The sequence below is a fragment of the Emys orbicularis genome, chromosome 2 (genome assembly GCF_028017835.1).
Source record: "Emys orbicularis isolate rEmyOrb1 chromosome 2, rEmyOrb1.hap1, whole genome shotgun sequence".
In the NCBI taxonomy this organism is placed as follows: Eukaryota; Metazoa; Chordata; order Testudines; family Emydidae; genus Emys; species Emys orbicularis.
In genome coordinates, this window is record NC_088684.1 from 199861969 (window position 1) to 199883983 (window position 22015).

The window sequence follows — 22015 nt, forward strand, 5'->3', positions numbered from 1 at the left end:
GACATGTCATGTTAGTTCCATGCTTTTTTGTGTGTGTATATGGATTGACTTTGGTGATGATAAGCTAAATGGAAAGCTGAAGGGAAAGAGTTGAAGGGGACAGAGCAGTGTTTAATTTGTGCCAGGGCTTGCCAGGGCTCAGCCCCGGTACCTCTAGGCTTGGCAGTTCATAGTCCCAGCACCTCTGGGCTTCCTGCATCAGTTATGAATGTAAAAATCTTGCTTGAGCCCTGGCACCTCTTTCATTACAAATTAAGCACTAGGACAGAGCCAGTGAGAACAAGGAGGGAAACAAGGAGGACGAAGAAGAAGCAGGTGTGGAGTGAAGCTTTTAAAACCTTTTTCTCTGTTATGGCAGTTTCATGTTGATTGACTTCAATGAGACTACTCTTGGGCTTAAAGTTAAGCAGGTGCTAAATATTTTGCTGGATCAGGGCCACAGTGTTCATGACGTTGAAGGTTTGAGTCCCATAAAGGATGTTCTCTTTTATGTGTTCATTATGTTTAAAATATGCAGTATACAGTACTAATTCTATGTATTGTAAAACAGAGATAAATAATGTGGGAAGTCAGTCCTGCTGTAGCCATACTGGTGACTCATTCATTGAACATTTGACAGACTAGGGGTGAGAGAACCTCCATAGCTTCTAACCTTTATGTTCATGACCAGGCCCCAGACTGGGATTCTGATAATGTATGACAAGAATGTGACAAATTAAAAAAATTATTTAATGAAAAATATTTTTTAAAATAATAGATATCTATCTTGTTAATAATTTTAACGAGCTTCTGCCCCACCCTGATATTTTTAAACATTTTTTGTTGTCTCATTTTCATTAACTCTCAGCATTCATAATGGGCCAGATCCCCACCTGGCATAAATCCATGTAGCTTCATTGATTATATCTGATCTTTGGCCCAAGGTTCTTTGTCTCTCTTTTTCCTGGTTTCTGTTCTTCTTTCTTTCATCTGTGTGACTCCAGACTTATGAAGAGTATCCCTCCATTTTTCTCTTATTTTTTTTTAAAATATGTATTTATGCCAAGTTAGATTCTGGCCTGAACTCCAACGGTTATATCTCAAAGTGCCATGACATCTCTGAAGACAAGTAGTCTGGACCTTGATTTTACATCCCATTCAAAAGACAGCATCTCCAGTAGCATACTAACTCTCAACAGGTTACTGGAGTTTAGGCTAAATTATGGAAAATGGGTGAAAATTTAATGGATTTATACTTGACTAACACAGTAGTTTTCATTTTCCTCAGTATTCCCAAGTTTTCCTTTAATGTAGCTTTTAATAGCTCAATAAATAACATATTTAGAATTGGTTAAAAAAGTAAGAGAATTGGGGATTTTTGTTTTTAGATAAACATACACCTTAGAAGCAAATTATTATAGTAGATTTCACAACTGCATTAATTTACCTCTACTTTTCCCCCCTTTATTTTATAACAAGCTTTTAAAATTTTTATTCACTTGACTGTAGGCTAATTGAGTAAACTTTCCACTCCAATACTGCAGGAGTTTTACAACACCCTTATGCAACAGCAGAGCAGAAAAAAGTAGTTAATATAGTCAAAAGTTTTATATATATGGTAACTGTAGCTTCAATTTAATTAGATGTTAGAAAATCCCCTGCTGGCAAACTTTACACAGTAATGCTAGCTGTATGCCAAAAACAAGCTACTTTTTTTTGGTCTAGATACTGTAAAATTGTCTTATATAAATACCAGAAAATGCCCATGTAATTGTAAAAAAAACTTTGAAAGGGCAAAAGTTATGGGAATGTATTTGAAAATCACAGTCCCTTTTCAAAGTGATTTGTCAAAGAAATAATGGTTTAGAAAAACCACACTAAAGGCTGTTTTTACTGTACTATTATTATTTATTGTGTCATTTTTTATTATTATTATTCATGTAAAGACAAGTCTAGTTACACAAATGCTGCACAGTTTTACCAGATCACAGTGGATAGTTAACCATGTCATGTAATTTGAACAGCGCTGGCTGTTTGCTTCAGTAACTTGAGGAAAGGCAAGAAGTGCTGTAGTAAAGGAGGAAGACTCTTCTAATAAAAAAAAATATAGGGGTGTTTGGATCTTATCCAGACTGTAGGTCCCAATCCTGCATTCCCTATATAGACAAAATGTCCATTAAAGTCATTGGGGATCTCTGAGTATTCACAGAATGAAGGATTAGGCCCTTGGAACAGAATACTCTCAGTCATTCCTTTTTAAAACTAGATTTCCAATACTTTATGGTTTTAGCAGGGATGAAAATAGCAAGCTTTCCTAGTGATATTTTGGTATTTCCACTCCTTCTCCCAGATGAATCTAGGAAATGGGAAGGTGAACAGATTTGTGTGAAAAGAAGGTAGACTGAGCTTTTTTTCAAACCTCAAAAGGTTTTGGGTTCCATTTTGTTTGAGTTTGGGGCAAAAATTCAGGCTGATTTTAATTATATCATCCAAGTTCTTTGTATACCTCACCTAGAAAGGATTTTCAAGCAGAGTTAACAAAAACTGTTCCAGGTAATGAGGTTTGACCTACAATAACAAAACTTTTTAAAAATAGTTGTTGAAAATAATATTCAAGACTAAGTAGTGGTTTTCAACAACAGCTTAAGAAAAGGTTTTTCTCACAAACTGGTAATCCAAGTTACCTGAATTTTTGAATGAGCTAATCTTGAAACCTGGTTCAGGACAGATAATTTCTCTATTTCACACGGCCATAAAATATTAAAATTGCTTCCCACTTTTGAAATACACAAGTTGGTGAAGTTTGTTGCAATGGCCAATATGTATCTCTTTTGCTGGAATTTTTGGAAATATCCATGGCTACACATATACAAACATTGGCATGACAAGAGAAGCCTCTTAAAGACTTGGTGGTCTATTCAGCATTTTTACTTAATGGAGCTCTTTTACAGCAGAGATTAAAGAATTACCAGATGGCTTTTTTTGTGCTAAGAAACCATGGGATTCCACAATTACTCAGTTGTAATGTGCTTAGTCTCCACTGGGAATCAAGTGAGGAGAAATACGCTACTAATGAAAATCCCCTCCGCTTCTCACTATATATCCTGAATGTACAAATGCAAAAAAATACCCATATACAGATGAGCAACAAAAGTATTATTGGCCTAATTACAGTGTATTAAATCATTAATGATCAAATCCTAAACCAAACATAGGTGTCAAGAAAGGAATCAAACTATATGAAAACATAGAAAACTAAAATGTAAACCAAGGATGTCACTTCTGTGGTTCTCAACCAGGGGAACATGTACCTCTGGGGTATGCAGAGGTTTTCCAAGGGGTACATCAATTCATCTAGATATTTGCCTAGTTTTATAACAGGCTACTTAAAAAGCACTAGTGAAGTCAGTACAAACTAAAATTTCATACGACTTGTTTATATTGCTCTATATCCTATACACTGAAATGTAAGTACTATATTTATTTTCTAATTGATTTTATAATTATATGGTAAAAAATGAGAAAGTAAGCAATTGTTCAGTAATGGTGTGCTGTGACACTTTTGTATTTTTATATCTGGTTTTGTAAGCAAGTAGTTTTTAAGTGAGGTGTAACTTGGGGGTACGCAAGACAAATCAGACTCCTGAAACGGGTACAGTAGTCTGGAAAGGTTGAGAGCCACTGACTTAGGCCATGTCTACACTAGCACTTATACTGGCAAAACTTTTGTCACTCAGGGGTGTGAAAAAACATTAGTTTTTCCAGCATAAGCATTCATGTGCACAGCGCTATGTCAGCGGAAGACACTCTCCCACCGCCATAGCTACTGCCACTCATTGAGCTGGTTTTATTATGTCGACAGGAGAGCTCTCTCCCATCGACATAACACCGTTACACGAGTGCTCTTACAGCTGCATCAGTACAGCTGTGCTACTGTAAGCTTATAAGTGTAGATATGGCCTAAGGGTATTGCCAATTAACCTGAGCTAGCTAACACAATTGTCATTTCTAGTTTAGACACTCACCAACGTTTGTTCCTGGTTGTTTGTGGCTCACCCAAGAGAGATTAGCCTCATGGAACAAATGGTGACTGTCTACAATAAATTTACGATGGTATCCATTAGCTCAGCTTAATTGGTATTCAATTAACTCAAGTTACAGCACAACAAAAAACTATAATTTACACAAGCCCTTGATGGCTGCAGACAACATCTATCCAATTCACTGCAAGGGGTTTCTAGTAACGCCTGTCTTTTCTTTATAAATTAATATGGTAGCTTGGCACCTTCTGAGGAAAATTATAATTAAAACAAACTATTGCAAGTTCTTACCACTATAAACAAAATTATACTATGGTATAAAATGCCCACTCTGTGCCCAGCATGCTAGGTTTGGAGAGAAGAGGAGGACAATTCCTCATGGACCTGTTTGTGGTTATGATCTATTTTGCACGATAGACATTTTCAGAAAGCTGGTTAGCCCTTAGGAAAACTCCCTGATGGCTGTCATCAGCGACCATTTTCTCCCTACAAAGGATCTAAGTAACTCCCATCTTATTTTCCTGCCATGGAAAGAAGGACCGTTCAAGCACTCTGTCTGTCTCCTAGCTTGGCGCTCTGATGATCCCCAAATGATGTTTTTAAAGTACTAGAAAAACCCAAACCAACCTTCATGCCATTTTAAAGCCTATAATCAGAGGATAACAATTTCAGTCTTGCTTATTTAAATAAGAAACTATATCATTACAGGAAGCAGGGGCAGAGGATGAGAAAATGTTTTCTGAGGTAAGAGTGTAAGATTATTGCCTAGCTATATATTTCTTTTACTCTTCTTCCCTCAATTCATTCTGAAATACAAGGAAACAAAGGAAACTAACAAATCTTTCTTTGTGTAGAGTAGTAGTTGAATAGACATTGGTATCAGTGATAAAGCTGCCTCATTTGGAGGGAGACTCCCTCTCTCGGGATTCATTTTAAGGAAGTGTTTCTAGTTTCCTCCAGCTGTGCAAAGGGCTTTGAAATGTCTTTCAGTGGGATACTCATTAGCACTCACTATTTAAAACAAATATCTCATTCATGCTGTGTCACAGCTTGTCAGCCTTGCTGATGTCAACAGCTACATGTTGGTGTTTCCCAACCCATGGACCTGGCTGCACTTGGGAAGGAACCACTAGAGCGCTATAGTGGGGACATGATAATTCCAACTGCATGAGCATCCATAACATTCAGCCCTCAGCACTGGTGGAGAAAAATTACAAAGGGAGGCTCTCAGCAACTAGAGCTGTTGCTTTCCTGACCTCATCTCTGAATAGCTCCCCAAAGACTGGGGTAGGTGTATAGGTGTAGCAGCTGGAGGAGCACAGTGGAGGTCTGGAAGCTGAAGCACCTCAAAGCAGTGGGGCTGAAGCCTGAATTCAGAGCTTGATTGCTTGACTTCTCTTCATATTCTCACCCAGACCATCTGTCCTCTGCTCTCATAGGTAACACAGAAGCTCTGAAGAATCCTGCCTCCCCATCCCCACCTGCACTGATCCTTCTCATAAGTGGTGGGAGAAAAGTGAAGGGAAGCCATGATAGGACCAGCTTCTGTTGGTCCAAGGGACAAGCTTTTGCACTTCACAGAGCTCTTCTTCTTCTTCTTCAGGTGTGGAGAAGGAAACTAGAGTGCCCAAGCGAAATATAAGGTGGGACAGATTGTTAAGCATAAGGGGTTCACACATATTGTAGGAGATCACTTAAAATGAAGTGGGCAATTAAAACTTCAGCAGCCGTAGGACAAAGGAGTGTTAGTAGGCAGCAGAGTGTGTTATAAGTTGTTGTAATGGGCCATAAAACTAATGTCTCTGTTAAATCCATGGTTTTTAGTGTCCAGCAGAGTTATGTATTTAAGTTCCCAGGCTTGTCTTTTGAAGGTGTTGTAGAGGTTTCCTTTGAGGATGAGGACTGAGCACGTCACTCTTTGTGCAATGCACTATGTTCACTTTGTGTCTCTAGACTATAATCTGTTTGGTCAGGCACTTTGCTATTTTTAAACACTACTTCCTGCAGTAAAGTACCATATAGACTTATGGAACTACATAAAAAATACTAATTAAAAAGTACAGTGTTTTATAATTGTAAAGCCAGCCTGAAAGTACCCTGAAAGTAGCACTGAAAACTGTTTCAATTTATTTTGGGCTCCCAAATTGCCAGTGCTAAAAATGTCACCTTTTTAAAAGCAAGATGGTTATCATCCACCAGCAGTAGGTTCTGACCTGCTAATTGTTATTCAACATTGTACCTTCAAATATATCTCATAGCTTATTTATGTTTTAGTCATTTCAGGAACATTTCAGATGCTGGTTTGGAATTACGTGAGTACCATTGCTCGTAACTAGAACATTTTCTTAGTGGTGTTGTTTGGGATTTCAGTCCAGAATTACTCACCGCCGATTGAGCTGCTCCATTTGTTGGATTGAACCAGATCTGCGTATTCCATCTGGAGTGGCTGCTGCTGTGGGGCGCTGCCATGTTGTGGTTCGATTCACATGATCCACATAAAATACCCTTCCATGACTGTCTATCCGAGCTTCCCAGTCTAGTATTAAAAAAGAAAGGAAAGGAGGAAGCCATCAGTTTGAGAAATTTCAGAAAGCCTAGATGCTCATGAGATACATACACACGACCATCAGAGCTGGCATATTGAGTCAGACCAATGGTCCATCTTGCCCAGTATCCTGTCTCCAACAGTGGCCAGTACCAGAGCTTCAGGGGAGTGTACAGAACAGACCAATTATGGAGTGATCTACCCTGTCTTCCACTCCCAGATTATGATAGTCAGAAGTGTAGGGTTGCCCGAGCATGGGGTCACATCCTTGACCATCTTGGCTAGACTAATAGCCATTGAAAGATGTATTTTCCATCCAGTTCTTTTTTGAACTCATTTATACTTTTGGCCATCACAACATCCCATGGCAATAAGTTCCACAGGTTTGTTGTATATATGTATGTGTAGTATACACACATACATAAATATTACTTCACACAGAGCCTAAGGTCACCCTATGGAATTCACTGCCACAGGCCATCAATAATGAGTGAGACACAGTGACTGTATTTTTAAAAAGGGCTGGATAATTCTATAACCATTAATACCTATTATAGTTCTGTTTCTTGAGGTGAGTAATCAAATTACATGCTTTACAGCATAAAAATTTCTCCATGTAACTCTCACATACAGCATTGCACAACTGGCTATATTCATTGTGGATGGGAAAACCATAAGGAATTGGCCACTGGTAGCCAGGATGCTAGGCTTGGTGGACCAGTGATTTAATCTGGTGTGGCAAGTCCTATGTTCACTTTTTTGTTATGTTTTAGAATAAACTTGATAGGTTGGCTTTTTTTTAAGCTTTCAGAAGGATAATACAGAGTAGCTTAAGGCCCTCTACCTAAAACTTGTCACAGACTGGTTGGACATATTCTCAGAAATATATGCATATTTTAAAATTTTTTAAATCTATCACTCTGATAAGGACCAGATAGCTGAGGAAATTGGTAACAAGATACTGAACCTTCCACCCTCACGTCTCTTGTTGAAATTAGGTCCAAGTTGGCCAGGAGTGTAACCAAAAGCCCCTACCCATCTGATGGCTGCTTGTTGGCTTGCATGAAATACACTGGTAGTTAAAAGCATCAAGAGCACTGGTAAAGGTGTTAGGAGTAAGAGGAAATTTAAGAAGTGAATGAGCTAATCAAATTGTAGATAAAAAAACCTTAGAATTTCTTGAGTGAAGTTGCACAAATTTGATCTGCTAACTACATTATTGTTACACGACGATCCATCAGCTGATGACATAACAACTAAACAGTAATATATATTCCCCCTCCTGGAGCACATCTGTACCCCTAGAGTGGTAAAGTCCACTTTTTTTCCTCTGTGGCTCTGTGTTCCACCTTAGGACCAAGAGTTCTGGGTTCTTTGTGAACCTTCCCTCATACCCTCCAAGAGCAACAGAGAGCTGTGTTTCCTCCTACTGCATCTGGAATCCAACTCCCTGCAACCAGCTACCTTCCCCCAAACACTGTGCCTGATCAGTAAGGAGACAGACAGTGCTGGCCAGAGCTAAGGTGACATGCCTTATCATAATGTTATTAAAAATACCTTCTTTATCCATGTGGGTGCCTGAGTGGGAGTATGGGCAAAGGCTAACCAGCACCCAACACTCCAGATTGGAGCAACCAGATAACAATCTGAACAAAATCATGACTCAGTGTATGATCCGTGAACCCTAGGCAACCATGTGCCCTCCACTGAAACCAGCCTATAGGGATTCTTGAAGGACCTTGGTCAGTCAGGGCCTGTTGAGGAACCCTGAATTCCCAGATAACAGTTGACATCTCCTTGAGACATATCAGTTCACACTCCGTACTCTTGCTAATGCCAACCACACATACATTCACACCTCAGCAAAAACAATGTCACACAGAATGCATTAAGGCAGGTGCTACCCACAAACCCAACTGAATGTCACACTGCTTGAAGAAAGCATGTTGCAATGTGTCTGCAGCCATACATGTGGTAATCCAGCCTCTGAGCAGAAAGCATCTAGTCAAACCTAGCAGCAGCTGGATGTGTCCAGTGCTTGAGGTCACAGTGGAAACATAAGGTCAGGATAAAGGACACACAGTGAAAATTCAGGGAGAGTGTATGAGAATATCTGCTGGGCATGTTTGTTTTGTTGGGTCAGAGCATTGTGCTATAGCATCTGGCCCGAGAGAGTTGTGTGTGCTGATGTGACTATTCCTTGCCAACATATAAACAAAACTCACTGTTGGCTGATGTGCATTTATTTCCCTCCCAAACAGCATTACCATCACACAGGGGAGTAAGTAATTCAAGGGCATACAACACAGAATTTGTGGTAAGATGAATGGATGGCTGCACAGATAAATGCATAGACTGACCGATGGACAGAGGCCGTGATTTTGAGCTCTGTTCCAGCCCCTTTATGTTGCTCCAGTGATGTAAAGGGTCCAAAAAACAGCCAGATCACTGCATGTGGGAATTACCCCTTGGCAGAGGGTTTCTCTGGGCAATGTAGGGCTGACACTATGGCCCTACACCAGCCCCCTTATAACTTCAGAGCAGGGGCACACCAGGAGATAGCCTGGGATCAGGAGAAGGTGAGGCCACTGTGCTCTGCACTCCAGTTATCCTGGACTGCCAGATGGTCCCTTTGGGACCACTTCAGCCCATATGTACATTACAGCAGCCGCTGAGGCTGCTCTTACATACACCATGAGCCACACCTGTCCCTGGCAGACCTGCAACCCCAGAGGGACAAAGCCACCTTGCTCCTCTTTACATCCCTGTCTGTGGTACATCTTCTAAGTGGTGCAGCTCAGAGTTAGGACCCAAATGTAGAGTAGGGTTTCCACCAGTAAAAACAACTAACCATTGGATATGTCCATTAGCACTGGCATTGCACCATACAAACTCTGCAACCTGATGCATGCTTTAAAATCTTACGTTCACATGAAGAGTTTACTACAGCCACGAAAAATCATGTTAAAATCTAAATAATTCTATTCCACACCCCAAAATAAACATAGTCAAAGAAAAATTCCTCATCAGGACTAACAGAATAAACTAAATTTTGAATTCATATTGTTTTGGGGCTATGATCAAGCAAGACTGACTGCAAGGGGAAAACCACCTCACTTTTTGAATCTACAGGTCTCTCAAAAGCCTTTAACTGATTTTCCTGAAACCTCACAAAATATTCTACCATGAGCTAAAATCTGGCATGTGATATTTCAGGGACATGGATTTGGATATGGGAATGTTAAGGTTCAGTCGATATTGTCCTTGTAATGATGGGAAATTATCTTCAACCATAACCATGGACAGACTCTAGTGTCTCTTCATTTTAGAAGCTCTAAACATTGTTCACTGTAAACCTGATTTAAAATGAACAATCTCTCTCCATGGGTGTGGTTTGGGAGGAGTACGAGGGGGCATTGACCCTCCCCCAAACTACATACCTTGAGTAGGCGTGGAATTTGCCCCCCATGCGTGGCCCCGTTGGCCTGGCTGGAGCTGCCCCCCCATTCTCTCTCTCTCTCTTATTTAAGAGTGTTTTAGTTGTGATAAGCAAGTGAAAAGGGTCTTTCCGCAACACCGGAAAAAGAAAAATCTTTAGATCAGACCTTAGTTTGTACTTCTCATGGGCTTTAAAAATGTCATCAATTGTACTGGGGGGGAGGGATAGCTCAGTGGTTTGAGCATTGGCCTGCTAAACCCAGGGTTGTGAGCTCAATCCTTGAGGGGGCCACTTAGGGATCTGGGGCAAAATCAGTACTTGGTCCTGCTAGTGAAGGCAGGGGGCTGGACTTGATGACCTTTCAAGGTCCCTTCCAGTTCTAGGAGATAGGATATCTCCATTAATTTAATTTAGAATTATTTAATTCAATTTCTTTAGCAAAAATTCATGTGGCACTGCACACTGAGGAGGGATATATTCAGGGACAATATACTTTACATGTATTACACGTAGGATATAGTGTAGATATCAAAGTAATGAGTGCATTACTATTAAATAAATATGACTCTACTATCAGATGATTGTACTTTTGCTTTTGTGTAGATTAAACTCCATCATAATTGCCTTCATTAGGAGCAATGCTGAAAATACTTACCTTTTGAGGTTGGTATTAAAAGGGAGGTAGTCTGTATTAAGCAAGCCATAGGGCTGAACTTGAATGTCTCCAATCAGTGCATGGATTAGGGTAAGTTTCATTTGCATGGCTGCTGTCAGTGTCTTATTAATAGGTAGTCTAGCTAGAAATTTCTCCCCTTCACAAAATGGTGAGGTAAGATTAGTGGGAAGAGAAATATTTACTTATTACAGAAGTAACTGTTCCTAATTCATCATTCACTGGTAGTCCACACAGTGCCCCTAATAAGACTTCATGGGGCTGAAGGCAGTTGGATCATTCACCACTACTGTATAACTGATGCCAGCATTGAGTGGAATTTTCAGTTTAGGGAATACTAACAACTTGGTGGATAAATGATTTTTTTTTTATTAAGGGCACCATAGGTCACATAGCTACGTTCTTTACTCAGGCTGAGAAGAAAATAGAGAGCTTTGTTTTTAAGCGTGGTTAGTTTTTAAGATGCTGAGCATTTTTTCCTGTTAAATCATGTGCTAAACTCGAAAGATGATACACTATGTGTTGTAGGGCAGAGAGTGCACTCTACTGGACAAATTACGCTAATGCAAAAAATTGGGCATTCCTCTAGGAATATGCAAGTTACAAGCTATGAAATCCTCCCGAGTAAAGTGCAGAAGTGCTTTTATATGGAACCACAAAAACATGCGGCTAGAGGAAGCTGTAGGTCCATAAGTCAGTCATTTTGCTTCAGAGCAGAGACCCTCACATTAACTGTTAGAGGGGGCATTGGAATTGAAATGTGACGTCACTAGAATGTGACCTACCTTGTCCCTGTCTTCTCTTATCACTCTGATTAAGAACTGTTACCTGTCTTGATTTTCAAAAGAGAATCCTGATTTTGAGGATGCCTGGCATTGCAAGCAAGGCTGCAAGGACAAAGACAGCATCCCAAGCTGTCTTTGAAGCTGACACAGGGGACGTCTACACAACAAAAAAATACCCGTGGCAGTAAGACTCAGAGCCCAGGTCAACTGACTCAGGCTCACAGGGCTACAGCCTGAACCCAAATGTCTACATTGCTACTTTTAGCCTCACAGCATGAGCTCCGCAAGCCCACCACACTTGACCTGGGCTCTGAGACTCTGTGTTGACATACCCATAATGTCATGACACAGGGATGCAACGAGTAGGCTAGAGGACAAACATTAAAGACAATAAGAATGCTTATGCACAGAGCCTTTCATTGGAGGAGTTCAAAACACTTTTACCGCCTCACAACACCCCTCTGAGACACTGAAGTGTTATTATCCCCATTGTATAGATGGGGAAACTGAGGCACAGAGTAGTTGTGTGTCTTGCCCAAGATGACATGGAGACACCTAAAGTAAGGACCAAATAAGGAAAATAAAAGGGCACATTAAGTGGGTTTGGAACAAGGTGGGTGCAGGGGATGAGGAGATTATTTAGAGACACACTGACCTGTACACTGTTTAGGTTAACAGGAAAGGTTGAAAAAAATAATACATTTAAAAAACTAAAGCTTACTTGGTGGAAGAGGCTCATCAATAGTTGGATAGTGATGGTGGTCGGGCCTCAGGGAAGGAAGCTGGCTGACTGGCTGAGAATTATGGAGTAAAGGACAATCACCTATGGACAAGATATTCAAGATATTCATATTCATTCACTGTTTTGGCAAAAAGTGGTTTAAAATACACTACTGTAAAACAAGTGACCCCCAACAAAAACAAAAAAAACAGGGCAGGCAGCCATGTGGTGTATTAGCTGCTATGGCTTATTCATATGTCCAGGCACGGTTTTAATAATAACTTACATGGCAAATAATTATTAAAATAATGCAGACAAGGATCAGATCTTGGGCTTGAGAACATAATAAGAAATGATGGACTAGATTCTGGACTCATTTACTCTAGATTTACACCAATGTAAGTGAGGAGAATCAGGACTGATGTCTGAGAAGTACTTCATAAATACTACCAAGTGCAAGGTTTTGGGAGTTCCTGCAGGAGCTTGGCAGGACCACATAAAATCCCAGCTCCAACCTTGGATTCACTCCATCTAAATGCTGAGAGCTGCTTTCTTTGCTATTACAAAAGCCTCCTTTAGAGCAAATCCACAAGAGTGTATGTGAAGTGGTGTGGCAGGATTTTGCAGTCCCTGCAATGCAGAAGGCCTGCATCTGCCGTACTTTTAAAGTCATGGAAACTAGAATGTAAACAGTTCAAAATTCAAACTGTCAAGTTTGAGTGGAAGGTGGGGAGAGTGAGAGAAGGATCAAAAACATGGGAGAAAGGTGGGGTGAGGAGAGCAAAAGATAAGAAGACACAGGAAAGAAGGAACCTGAGATAAAGAGGGGGGGAGACCTGAAATACAGAAAGAGAAGAAGAGGCTGAGAGATACTGTAGATGGGGCAGAGGAAGATTTTTTGAACACTATATTGTATTAAATATGTACCTATATACAGACACCCAAATGAAAACCGTACATATTTCCATCCTGGTGTCCTGGTGATGTGAATAAATTGCTCAGCATTTTTGATGTCACTAGAATCCCTTCAGGAACTACGACCTTATTGTGGGGAGGCCACATTATTCCTTATGTTAGAATTGAATGTGAGCACTTGGAACCCATACTTTTGCACTTCACGGGTTCTAGAATTCAGAGAATATTTGCCCCAGTCCTTTCTTAAAATCTTGCAGATTCAGAATTATATACTGTATCCCACTGCTGGTCACTTTTTCAAGCTGTGTGACAATAGTTTTCCTACTGAAACCTTCAACTCCAGACAGCATACATCATTTACAGTGTGTATAAAACAGATACAATTAAAATCCAAGGTAAGCTTAGAAACAAAGTGATCTTTAATGTTTGTGATATTGCCAGAAAATTATACCACTGTATTGAAAAAAAGAAAAATAGGATAGAACCGTACAAATAAGCTCACCTCAGTGTATGTTGACTGGTTTAGCCACCTTTCATGTCTAAATCTTACCACTCTATAAAAACGAGCTATATCTTGCCATCAAAGTATAAATTTTTTTAAAAAGTCATCTAAAATATTTTCCCTCTTAAACTGCCAATATGTAGAATATAAATAAGGCAGAAAGGAATTTTATATGTGAATTTAATACAAACACTTTTGTTTGTAAAAAAAAACCCTTGCACCATTCACTAATGAGAAAATTTACCTGGACAAAATGTAGGTAAAGTTACACACGCACCTGGGTGCTCTGATGATATCACAACCCTCTGAAATGTCTTCATTAAAGCCTCTAATAAGAGTACAGACACATCTCACAGTTACATGTGCCCCCTCTCTGAATACAAAGTAGAATTATTTTAAATTACTATGCAGTGCTGCAAACACATCTGTAATAATTTTTACATTTTCCAGTTGCTACAGTTATGTCACCAATTGCCAGATTATCAATCTGCATTTCTTTACTTACCTCACCATAATTGACTCCCCCTAGTCAAGTTACTTACGCCAAGCCAGCTGAAGCATGGGGTGTCAGTCACTTGGAGCAGATGGAGGCGACCATATCTACTGTACTTTTAATAACCACCAAATAAATTAAACAATGTGATCAACTATTGAAACATCTCACCCAATATTAGAAGAACATGGTGAACTAACCAGTCATGCTGTCCTTCTCTTGTATTCTCTCTCTACTAGTGAAAGTAAAGCTACAGTGAACATTCTACAGTGCCCTTTAAATATACTGAAGGGACATCTCCAGAAATCTGAAGCTTAATACCGGAGCACCGCTGAATCCATTTTTATTAGGGCACAAACTCTGTTCTCTTTCTCTGTATATACACACACATCACAAAACAAACAAAAAAGCCACGCACGCACCCATATGCACACACATACACAAATACTGCCTACACCGAAAGAGCCTCATGTACAGTGAAGAATGCCCATGTTACTGAGTGTTTCTCTCATCTCTGTTGCCGTGTAGTTCTGGGAATTTTGATTCTTTGGACTAGATCCTGCACTACAGAGCAAATAATTAAGGGTATGCAGTACATAAAGTTTGAAAGGAGGCCCAAAACTGGCATATCCAGGACCTCACCACAGTAGGGAGATCCTCTGGTGGCATAGTGACTCATGCACTCCTCCTATTTCTGTTGGAGTAGGGGGAAGGATGGTATGGCTGGGGCCGGTTATCCCTCATGCAGCCATGGTGAGAAGCTGGTGTAACTCAGACTGGAGGAACATTCTAGCACAAGATTAGGGAACACAAGGACTATCTTTACAACCCTTCTTTTTACCTTTGCTGCACACACTGTGGCTGTAGCCAAGCATCTGAGCCTTTACTTTTTCAGTCTCAAAAAAACAGTACACAAGCTGAAGAAAAGACAAGTGACCAAATTCACTGGAGTAAACCAAGTGATGCTAGGCAGGAACTGAACACAAGGAATTGAAGTGTTCACGAAAAAAAAGAGCTAAACAACTACGATGACAACATAAACAGAGAACGATATATCTCTACATACAATATACCTACAGAGATGTGTGGTGATGAGAACTGTATTTGATAGTTATGCATCCAAGGAAACTTGGTTATGCATCCAAGGAAATATGATCTGTCGCATGTGAAATCTGAGGTTGATTTTGCTGAATGTAGATGGAGAAGGTTAGGCAATTGGGTTTATAACAGAAAGTTCACTCAACCTAAACTAGAAAATACTAGGACTTCTCCATAATATATTCTCTGTGTGTATGGATGTGTATATATATTACATACACACACATAGTGGGCCAGATCCTCAGTTGCTGTAAATCAGTTGATTTACACCAGTTCTGGATCTACCCCTTCATAAACACACATAGATCTCCTTGTCATTTGTAAGACACATGGTAGCACACAAGATATGTAAAACTGAAAAATCCCTTGGAAGAAGGGACACACTGGTAGAACTGGTGATCCTAATTTTGACCTGATGTGTAAGATTCTTGATTTATTATTATACTATGTAACAGAAACTGACAATAGAAATGCTGATCTCTGATTTTTTTTTCCAGCACAGCCTCAATTATCCAACCCCCCCAATACCTGATACCGGTCACGTCTCCCATATATTTATTAATAATACTGAGAATTCCTTTTTTATCTGCAACTTCGATTATCTGATGCCTCTGCTGACATCCAGATAATCAAGGTTGTTCTGCATATTGAGTCTCAGAATCTAACCTTCTCTTCTGTTGCTCGGACCTGCTACTGGGGACTCTAGAGTTTCAGTTGCTCTTTGTGGATTCCCACCACGAGCTACAAGTTCATCTGGCCACTGGGCGGAGACATCCACTTGCTCCCTGTCCAGTTCAGGGCTTTGCACTGAATCTGGCACTGACTCAAAGGCACTGTTTTCCTCTTCCTCATCATCCTGTGAGGAAAAGACCGTGCTCTCAGAAATCTTTGCACTGTCAACAGAGGAGAAACGGGTATGGCTGGAAAAGCGATTGTTACTGTCGTAACAGGAAGGGCTGTAGCAGGAGGTACTGTAGCAGGACGTACTGTAGCAGGAAGTGCTGTAGCAGGATGGGCTGTAGCAAGAGGTGTCACACTCATTGTCCCCATACGGTCTGGAACTTGATTCACTCTCGCTTCCAGTCATGGGATGTTCCCCATCCAACAGCTGCTCATTTAAGTCTGAGAGATGCTCAATTGAGGTGCTGCGGGGCACAGTCCCCCGGCTGAAATACTCATCAGTTCCGCTTTCAGGAGGAGGATCTGCCGCTAGCGTCTCAGACTCGCTAACCACATCCTTCTCTGACATTTCCTTGACTGTTGACTCTTCGTCATTCTCGCCGCCTCCCTGCTCCTCCTCTCCATCGCTACTCATCTGTGCTGAGGGCAGGCTGTGAAGCAGATTGTGGATACGTATGTAGTGTGTGCGAGGGGTCTCAGGCTCACCACACGCTGATGCGATCACCGTCTCCAGTTCAGACACAGGCAGGGAGCAGGGCCTGTTTTTCCTTTTCCCTGTTGTTCTTAGCTGCAGCTTGTTGTCTTCCTCCTCCTGGGCTGAAGCCCCTTCCTCATCCTGAATTTTCTCTAGGTCCTTGACAGTCTGTATGTCTGCACTCACCTCATCAATATCTAGAGCTTCTATGCTGGTAAAGATGTAGTCGTGTCCCTGAGTAACAGAATTGACTTTATTATTTTCCCTAACTTCAGTCTCTGGAGGAGGCGTGCAAGCCAGCAGAGCCAGTTGCTCAGAGAGGTCCATAGCACTCAGGGAAGGCAGCACTTCCCCTGGGATGGATTCCAAGGACTCAATAGCATCTGCTGGCACTGCATCAACCTCCCTATTTCCTGCTAGCTCTTCATTTAAGCTGTTCTGGTTGACTTCCCCAGGGCTATCAACATTGACACCATTCACATTGCATCCATTTAGCTGCTCTGGAGCTGTACTTTCTGAGGTCACTGTGCCGGTGCAGGGAGGCTCACCAAGGATTTCCTCTGCAGCGCTGTTCACAGGGCTTTCCTGCAGTTCCGCTGACTCAGGATCTGCACTAATGGAGACTTCTTCATCATCTGCGTGCAACAAAAAAAGGAATTATTCCACTGCTACAATGATAAATACCCACCTCCACAACATACCTTTCAAGATCTGAACATGCGGTGTATCTCATCCATCATGCAGTGTCTCTCATCCAGTGCACTAAATGCCCCAGTAACAATTATGTGGGTAAAATGAGAAAATCACCACACTCTCAAATGAACTCACACAGGAAAGTGATTAAAAGACAAAAACACCATATTCACTCATGGGTGAACACTTTTCACAAAACAATCACTCCATATCTGACATCTCAGTCCTCATCCTCTTGAGAAACCTGCACAACACTTTCAAAAGACAAGGCTGGGAGCTTAAATTCATAACTCTGCTAGACACTAAAAATCATGGACTGAATAAAGAGATGGGATTTATGGTTTATTACAACTATTACAACTATGTAATAGTTACAACTGTAACCAACCCCCCTTTTTTGTCCTATGACTACAGAGTGTTAACTGGCCACTTCACCTTGAATGGTCTCTTACAATATTTGTTATCTACTTATACTAAACAGTCTGTTCCACCTTGTATTTAGCTCTGAGTACCTTTCCCAGACCTGGAGAAGAGCTCCGTGTAAGCTTGAAAGTGTGTCTCTTTCACCAACAGAAGTTGGTCCAACAAAAGATATTACCTCACTCACCTTGTCCTCTAACAAGAGTCATTTACTGAATCAGGGGCATAGGTTGTGGGAGCACAGGCATTCACAGAAATCCAAGAAAATTAAAATAATACATTACAGTGTTACGCAGATAGGTGACTAAACAGATACTGAGACATTTTGATTTTTCACTAGGAAATCTCTGCACAATGCGTGTAACAATTGGCGGCCTAATCCTGGTAGTGTGTACACTGCTCTCCCTGCTGCAACCTGTGCCAGGACTCCTCCTTCCTGGGAATCCCCATCCAGGACACATTCTTATGGAAAAGGTTCAACCCTTGCTCCCAACACACACATCTTCTGACATTACTCTTGCCCACCCCACCTCTTCCCAGGGGTTACTCCCTACCTGACATAAAACCTGGGGCTCCTAGCTGCAACCAACGCACCTTTCACCACCACCCAACTGGCCCAATTATGCCCTGAAGGTGAGAAAGTGTTGCACAACAAGCAGGGATCACATTTTCCCAACTACTAATATAACTATTTCCTTTCAAAGTAAGCACTCATAGCCTCACAGGGGCTCTGTTACAGAGGGACAGAAAGATTCCCTGGGCAGTACCATTGGATCCTCACACTGAAATCTAGCATCAAGGTGGCACCACCATTACAGGACTTCCTAATAACTAGAGCAGGCCAAAAAATGAGAACAGCTTTTTTCTGAAAATTTTCATGGAAAAATGTCAAAACCAGAACATTTCCAAGCAGCTCCACTCCTCTTAATGAACATTTTATGCACAGGGTGCTCAAATCCACAGGCCTCTGTGCAAATAACAAAACATAGCTAATCACAAAAGCAAGATACTTGCATTGATTGATGAAATACAGCATGTAAAGCTGGAAAGCTGAGATCTAAAACTGTGATAACAGCTCCTTCCTCCATCCCATGGTTTCCCTTTCTCTGTTTTGTTATGTATTATTATCTATTTATTTATTTTGCTATTATGATGTTGCCATCATTTCTCACTTAAAATTTTTTATAATCTGGAAAATACCTTTTCCCTTCCCCCCACCGACAATGGTCACAAACACAAGAACTAAATCAGTCTAAAACCATGTGTACCATGTAAAACTAAAACTTGGGTGTGCCTGAAGGTTGGATATGACACAATCAGAAACTCTATATGGTGCTATTATTTTTGCGGCTGTTGGGAGAAGTAATGCTTAATGTGAGTCCTTGCTGATGCTACAACACTAGAAGAACTCTCTCTATGCTATTCTGATATTGATGTAATGGATTCTTAGTGGTGAGCTATGTGGAATACACTGCAGAAAAAGCATTTTTACAGAGTGACTACCAATAAATTCTTATTAATGGGCAAGATTGTGACTTGGAATATGTACCCTGTGTAAAGGAGTAAGCATGAGCAGGAACCCCCCCTTATCTCCCTATGTGGGCTAAACACACCTTGGATTGGGGTGGATAGGAGTAAGCAGAGCTACTCTCTCCCTGGAGTAGGTGATGTGGCAGTGTGCAAAACCTTAACTCTCCTGGAGTCATTCTAGGGGAGGAGATGGTCCTTTAATAGTGTAGGTCAGTAGTAAATGACTTCACAGTCTAGGAGCAAAGGGAAAGCAGGGGAGGGATTGTGCCTCCTGCCGCGGGGTGTAGCTTATGTACTATCCTTTGCTCATGACCCTGCCTAAAGGCCCAGTCTAGCCCTAAAAGAATTCAAGCCTATGTAGGTGAAAAGAATGTAAACAAAAATTCCAGCTCTCAGAAATAAGGCATTCCTGAAGAAGCCAATACCTGGATGGATAGAAGAAGTTATCTCAAACCGAAACTGCAGCTGGCCGCTGACGTGATCTGTTGGAAGCCTACGTCCCAGAGTGTAGCTGACAACCCTGTCCCTGTAAGAAAGCAAGTACTGTTACAGAGACTGTAAACTCATCCAGTATCTACAGTGAATGGAGAAAGCTGCTGTATCATTCACAAACACCTGACATTTTCAAAGGCAATTCACACTGTATTATTCCAACCAGCAGTGCAGGCATGTCTGAGTGCGTGAGGGAAGGAATAGCTGGGAAGGGGGGACCAATGTCTCCAATTACAGTGGAAAGATTCAGTTAAGTTAGTAACCCAGGTTTGCTGGGGTATATGTGGTGGCAAGTCTTCCCTGCCTGATGATCTGACCATGTCAAACTTCTCTTCAGATTCTTGCATTTCCTTCCCCTTTCCTTCTATATCAAATTCAAGCTCTTTGGCTTTGCCTTCAAAGTCCAATACAGCCTGACTTCCCATACCTGCTTTTCTGCTCTCTTCTTTGCCCTTCAAGCTACTCAACTGACTGCCCCTTCATGTCTTCCTCCCACTCCTGTTTCCATGCCGTTGATACACCTATAGCACATCCCTGGGCAGTCATGATGCCCCCACCCTTTCCGTCTTCCAGTCCCTCCTGAAGACACACTTTATCCAAAAGTCCCACAACCCCCCCCATAGAAGAGTGAAACTAGAAAAAAGATGATCTGCTCATTGCCCCCAACTGAAGCTTAGTCAATGTTTGTAAACCACTGAGCGTGAAGAGTGTTAAATACTAATATCTGTATACCTTCTGGAGAAGGACATTTTAATTTCCATTTGGTGCTGCATATGCTCTCAGGGTAGTTTTACGTACATTTATAACTCAAATAAATGAGATTATCCTAGTATTAATGTAAACCTGGTGATTGTGTATTTGTTGTCTCCGTACTTGTAGATATGTCTTTCACTGAGTTTGTTTGCTTCAGGGAACCATTTACAGAGACAAAATAAAGCGAGGTTTGGGACTCACCAGAAAACAAAGCCGTTGCACTAAGCAAGGTCTTTTCCTGGAGAGTCCCACGTTTATAACAAGGAAGTAAATTCTAACTTAAACCAGCATCATTAATCAGAGAAATCCCTGTGAAATAAGTAATTTCATTTGAGCAAGATTATTTGATTACATCATGCTGTTTCAGCCATGGACTTCGCTCTCCTTTTCATAGTGGCAGTGTGATCCGTCAGTAACACAAAAGTCACACAGATAACAGATTTACCCTATAGCATGTCTCTCCAGCAGGCGTTGCACTGGCATGGAAAGTTTCCCCAAGAAGCGTTTAATGATCGGCCGGCTCTTTGCAAACTTGTCCTTAACTTCTATTTCCAGAACGTCCGTGGGAAGGGAAACAAAGCTGAACTGCTATGATAAAAAAAAAGAACATGGAATAAGTGGCTTAGGCATGTGAAGTTCAAGCTTACTAACACAACAGGAAGGTTCAGCAATTAAGCAGTTTCTTAGAACCAGGACAAAACCAATACTAGGGGCATGTCTATGCGGTGATTTAGTGTGTGGCAAGCCAGCGTGCAAGTCTACAGCACTCTAGCCTGACACGTAGTAACTGTACACATGGATCATGCTGCCCCTGCACAAAAAGTTCAATAGTGTGCTTTGACCTACTGCTATTTGAAAAGGGAGTAGATCACAGTGCACTGTAGAACTATTAGGGTAGGTCTACACTTACCCGGTAGTTCGGCGGCAAGCAAATCGAACTTCTGGGTTCGACTTATCGCGTCTTGTCTGGACGCGATAAGTCGAACCCGGAAGTGCTCACCGTCGACTGCGGTACTCCAGCTCGACGAGAGGAGTACGCGAAGTCGACGGGGGAGCCTGCCTGCCGCGTCTGGACGGAGGTAAGTTCGAACTAAGGTACTTCGAACTTCAGCTACATTATTCACGTAGCTGAAGTTGCGTACCTTAGTTCGAATTGGGGGGTTAGTGTAGACCTGCCCTTAGTGTGTGGTACCAAGGTCCACTTAGTGTGAGTAAGGTCCACTTAGTGTGTGGTGTACTGTAGATTCACACCCCACCTTACCATGCACTAAATTACTGTACAGACAAGACCTCTTGGATCCCAGGGTCCAAACCTGTAAGATACTGAGCCCTGAGTCAGAGGGGCTGAGTAGGAGCAACTCACAGGAAATGCTCAACACTTTGCAGGATCAGGCCTCTATAGTTTGCAGGAAGTGGATACTAGCAGGAATTATGCACATTAATACCTTCATTATTTACATGCCAGTCATGCTCATTGGGCCAAATTTTGCATTTCTCCAAAAATTCAGTCCCAGCGAAGCCCTTACTTTCCAGAAAAAAAAGAAAAAAGAAGTTGCAAGTAA

At 41.3% G+C, this 22015-nt stretch overlaps 1 protein-coding gene across 1 annotated transcript in view; it reads right to left on the reverse strand.

The window, feature by feature from the left end:
• Window positions 1-22015, reverse strand: part of HECW1 (HECT, C2 and WW domain containing E3 ubiquitin protein ligase 1) — a 283590-nt gene that overhangs the window by 85027 nt on the left and 176548 nt on the right. Inside the window, exons 6-10 of the mRNA XM_065398899.1 lie at window positions 20899-21041; window positions 19634-19734; window positions 15857-17200; window positions 12183-12284; window positions 6405-6555 (exon numbers count right to left, since the gene is read on the reverse strand). Of these exons, the coding sequence (XP_065254971.1) occupies window positions 6405-6555; window positions 12183-12284; window positions 15857-17200; window positions 19634-19734; window positions 20899-21041 (1841 nt within the window). The remainder of the gene's footprint in view (window positions 1-6404; window positions 6556-12182; window positions 12285-15856; window positions 17201-19633; window positions 19735-20898; window positions 21042-22015) is intronic.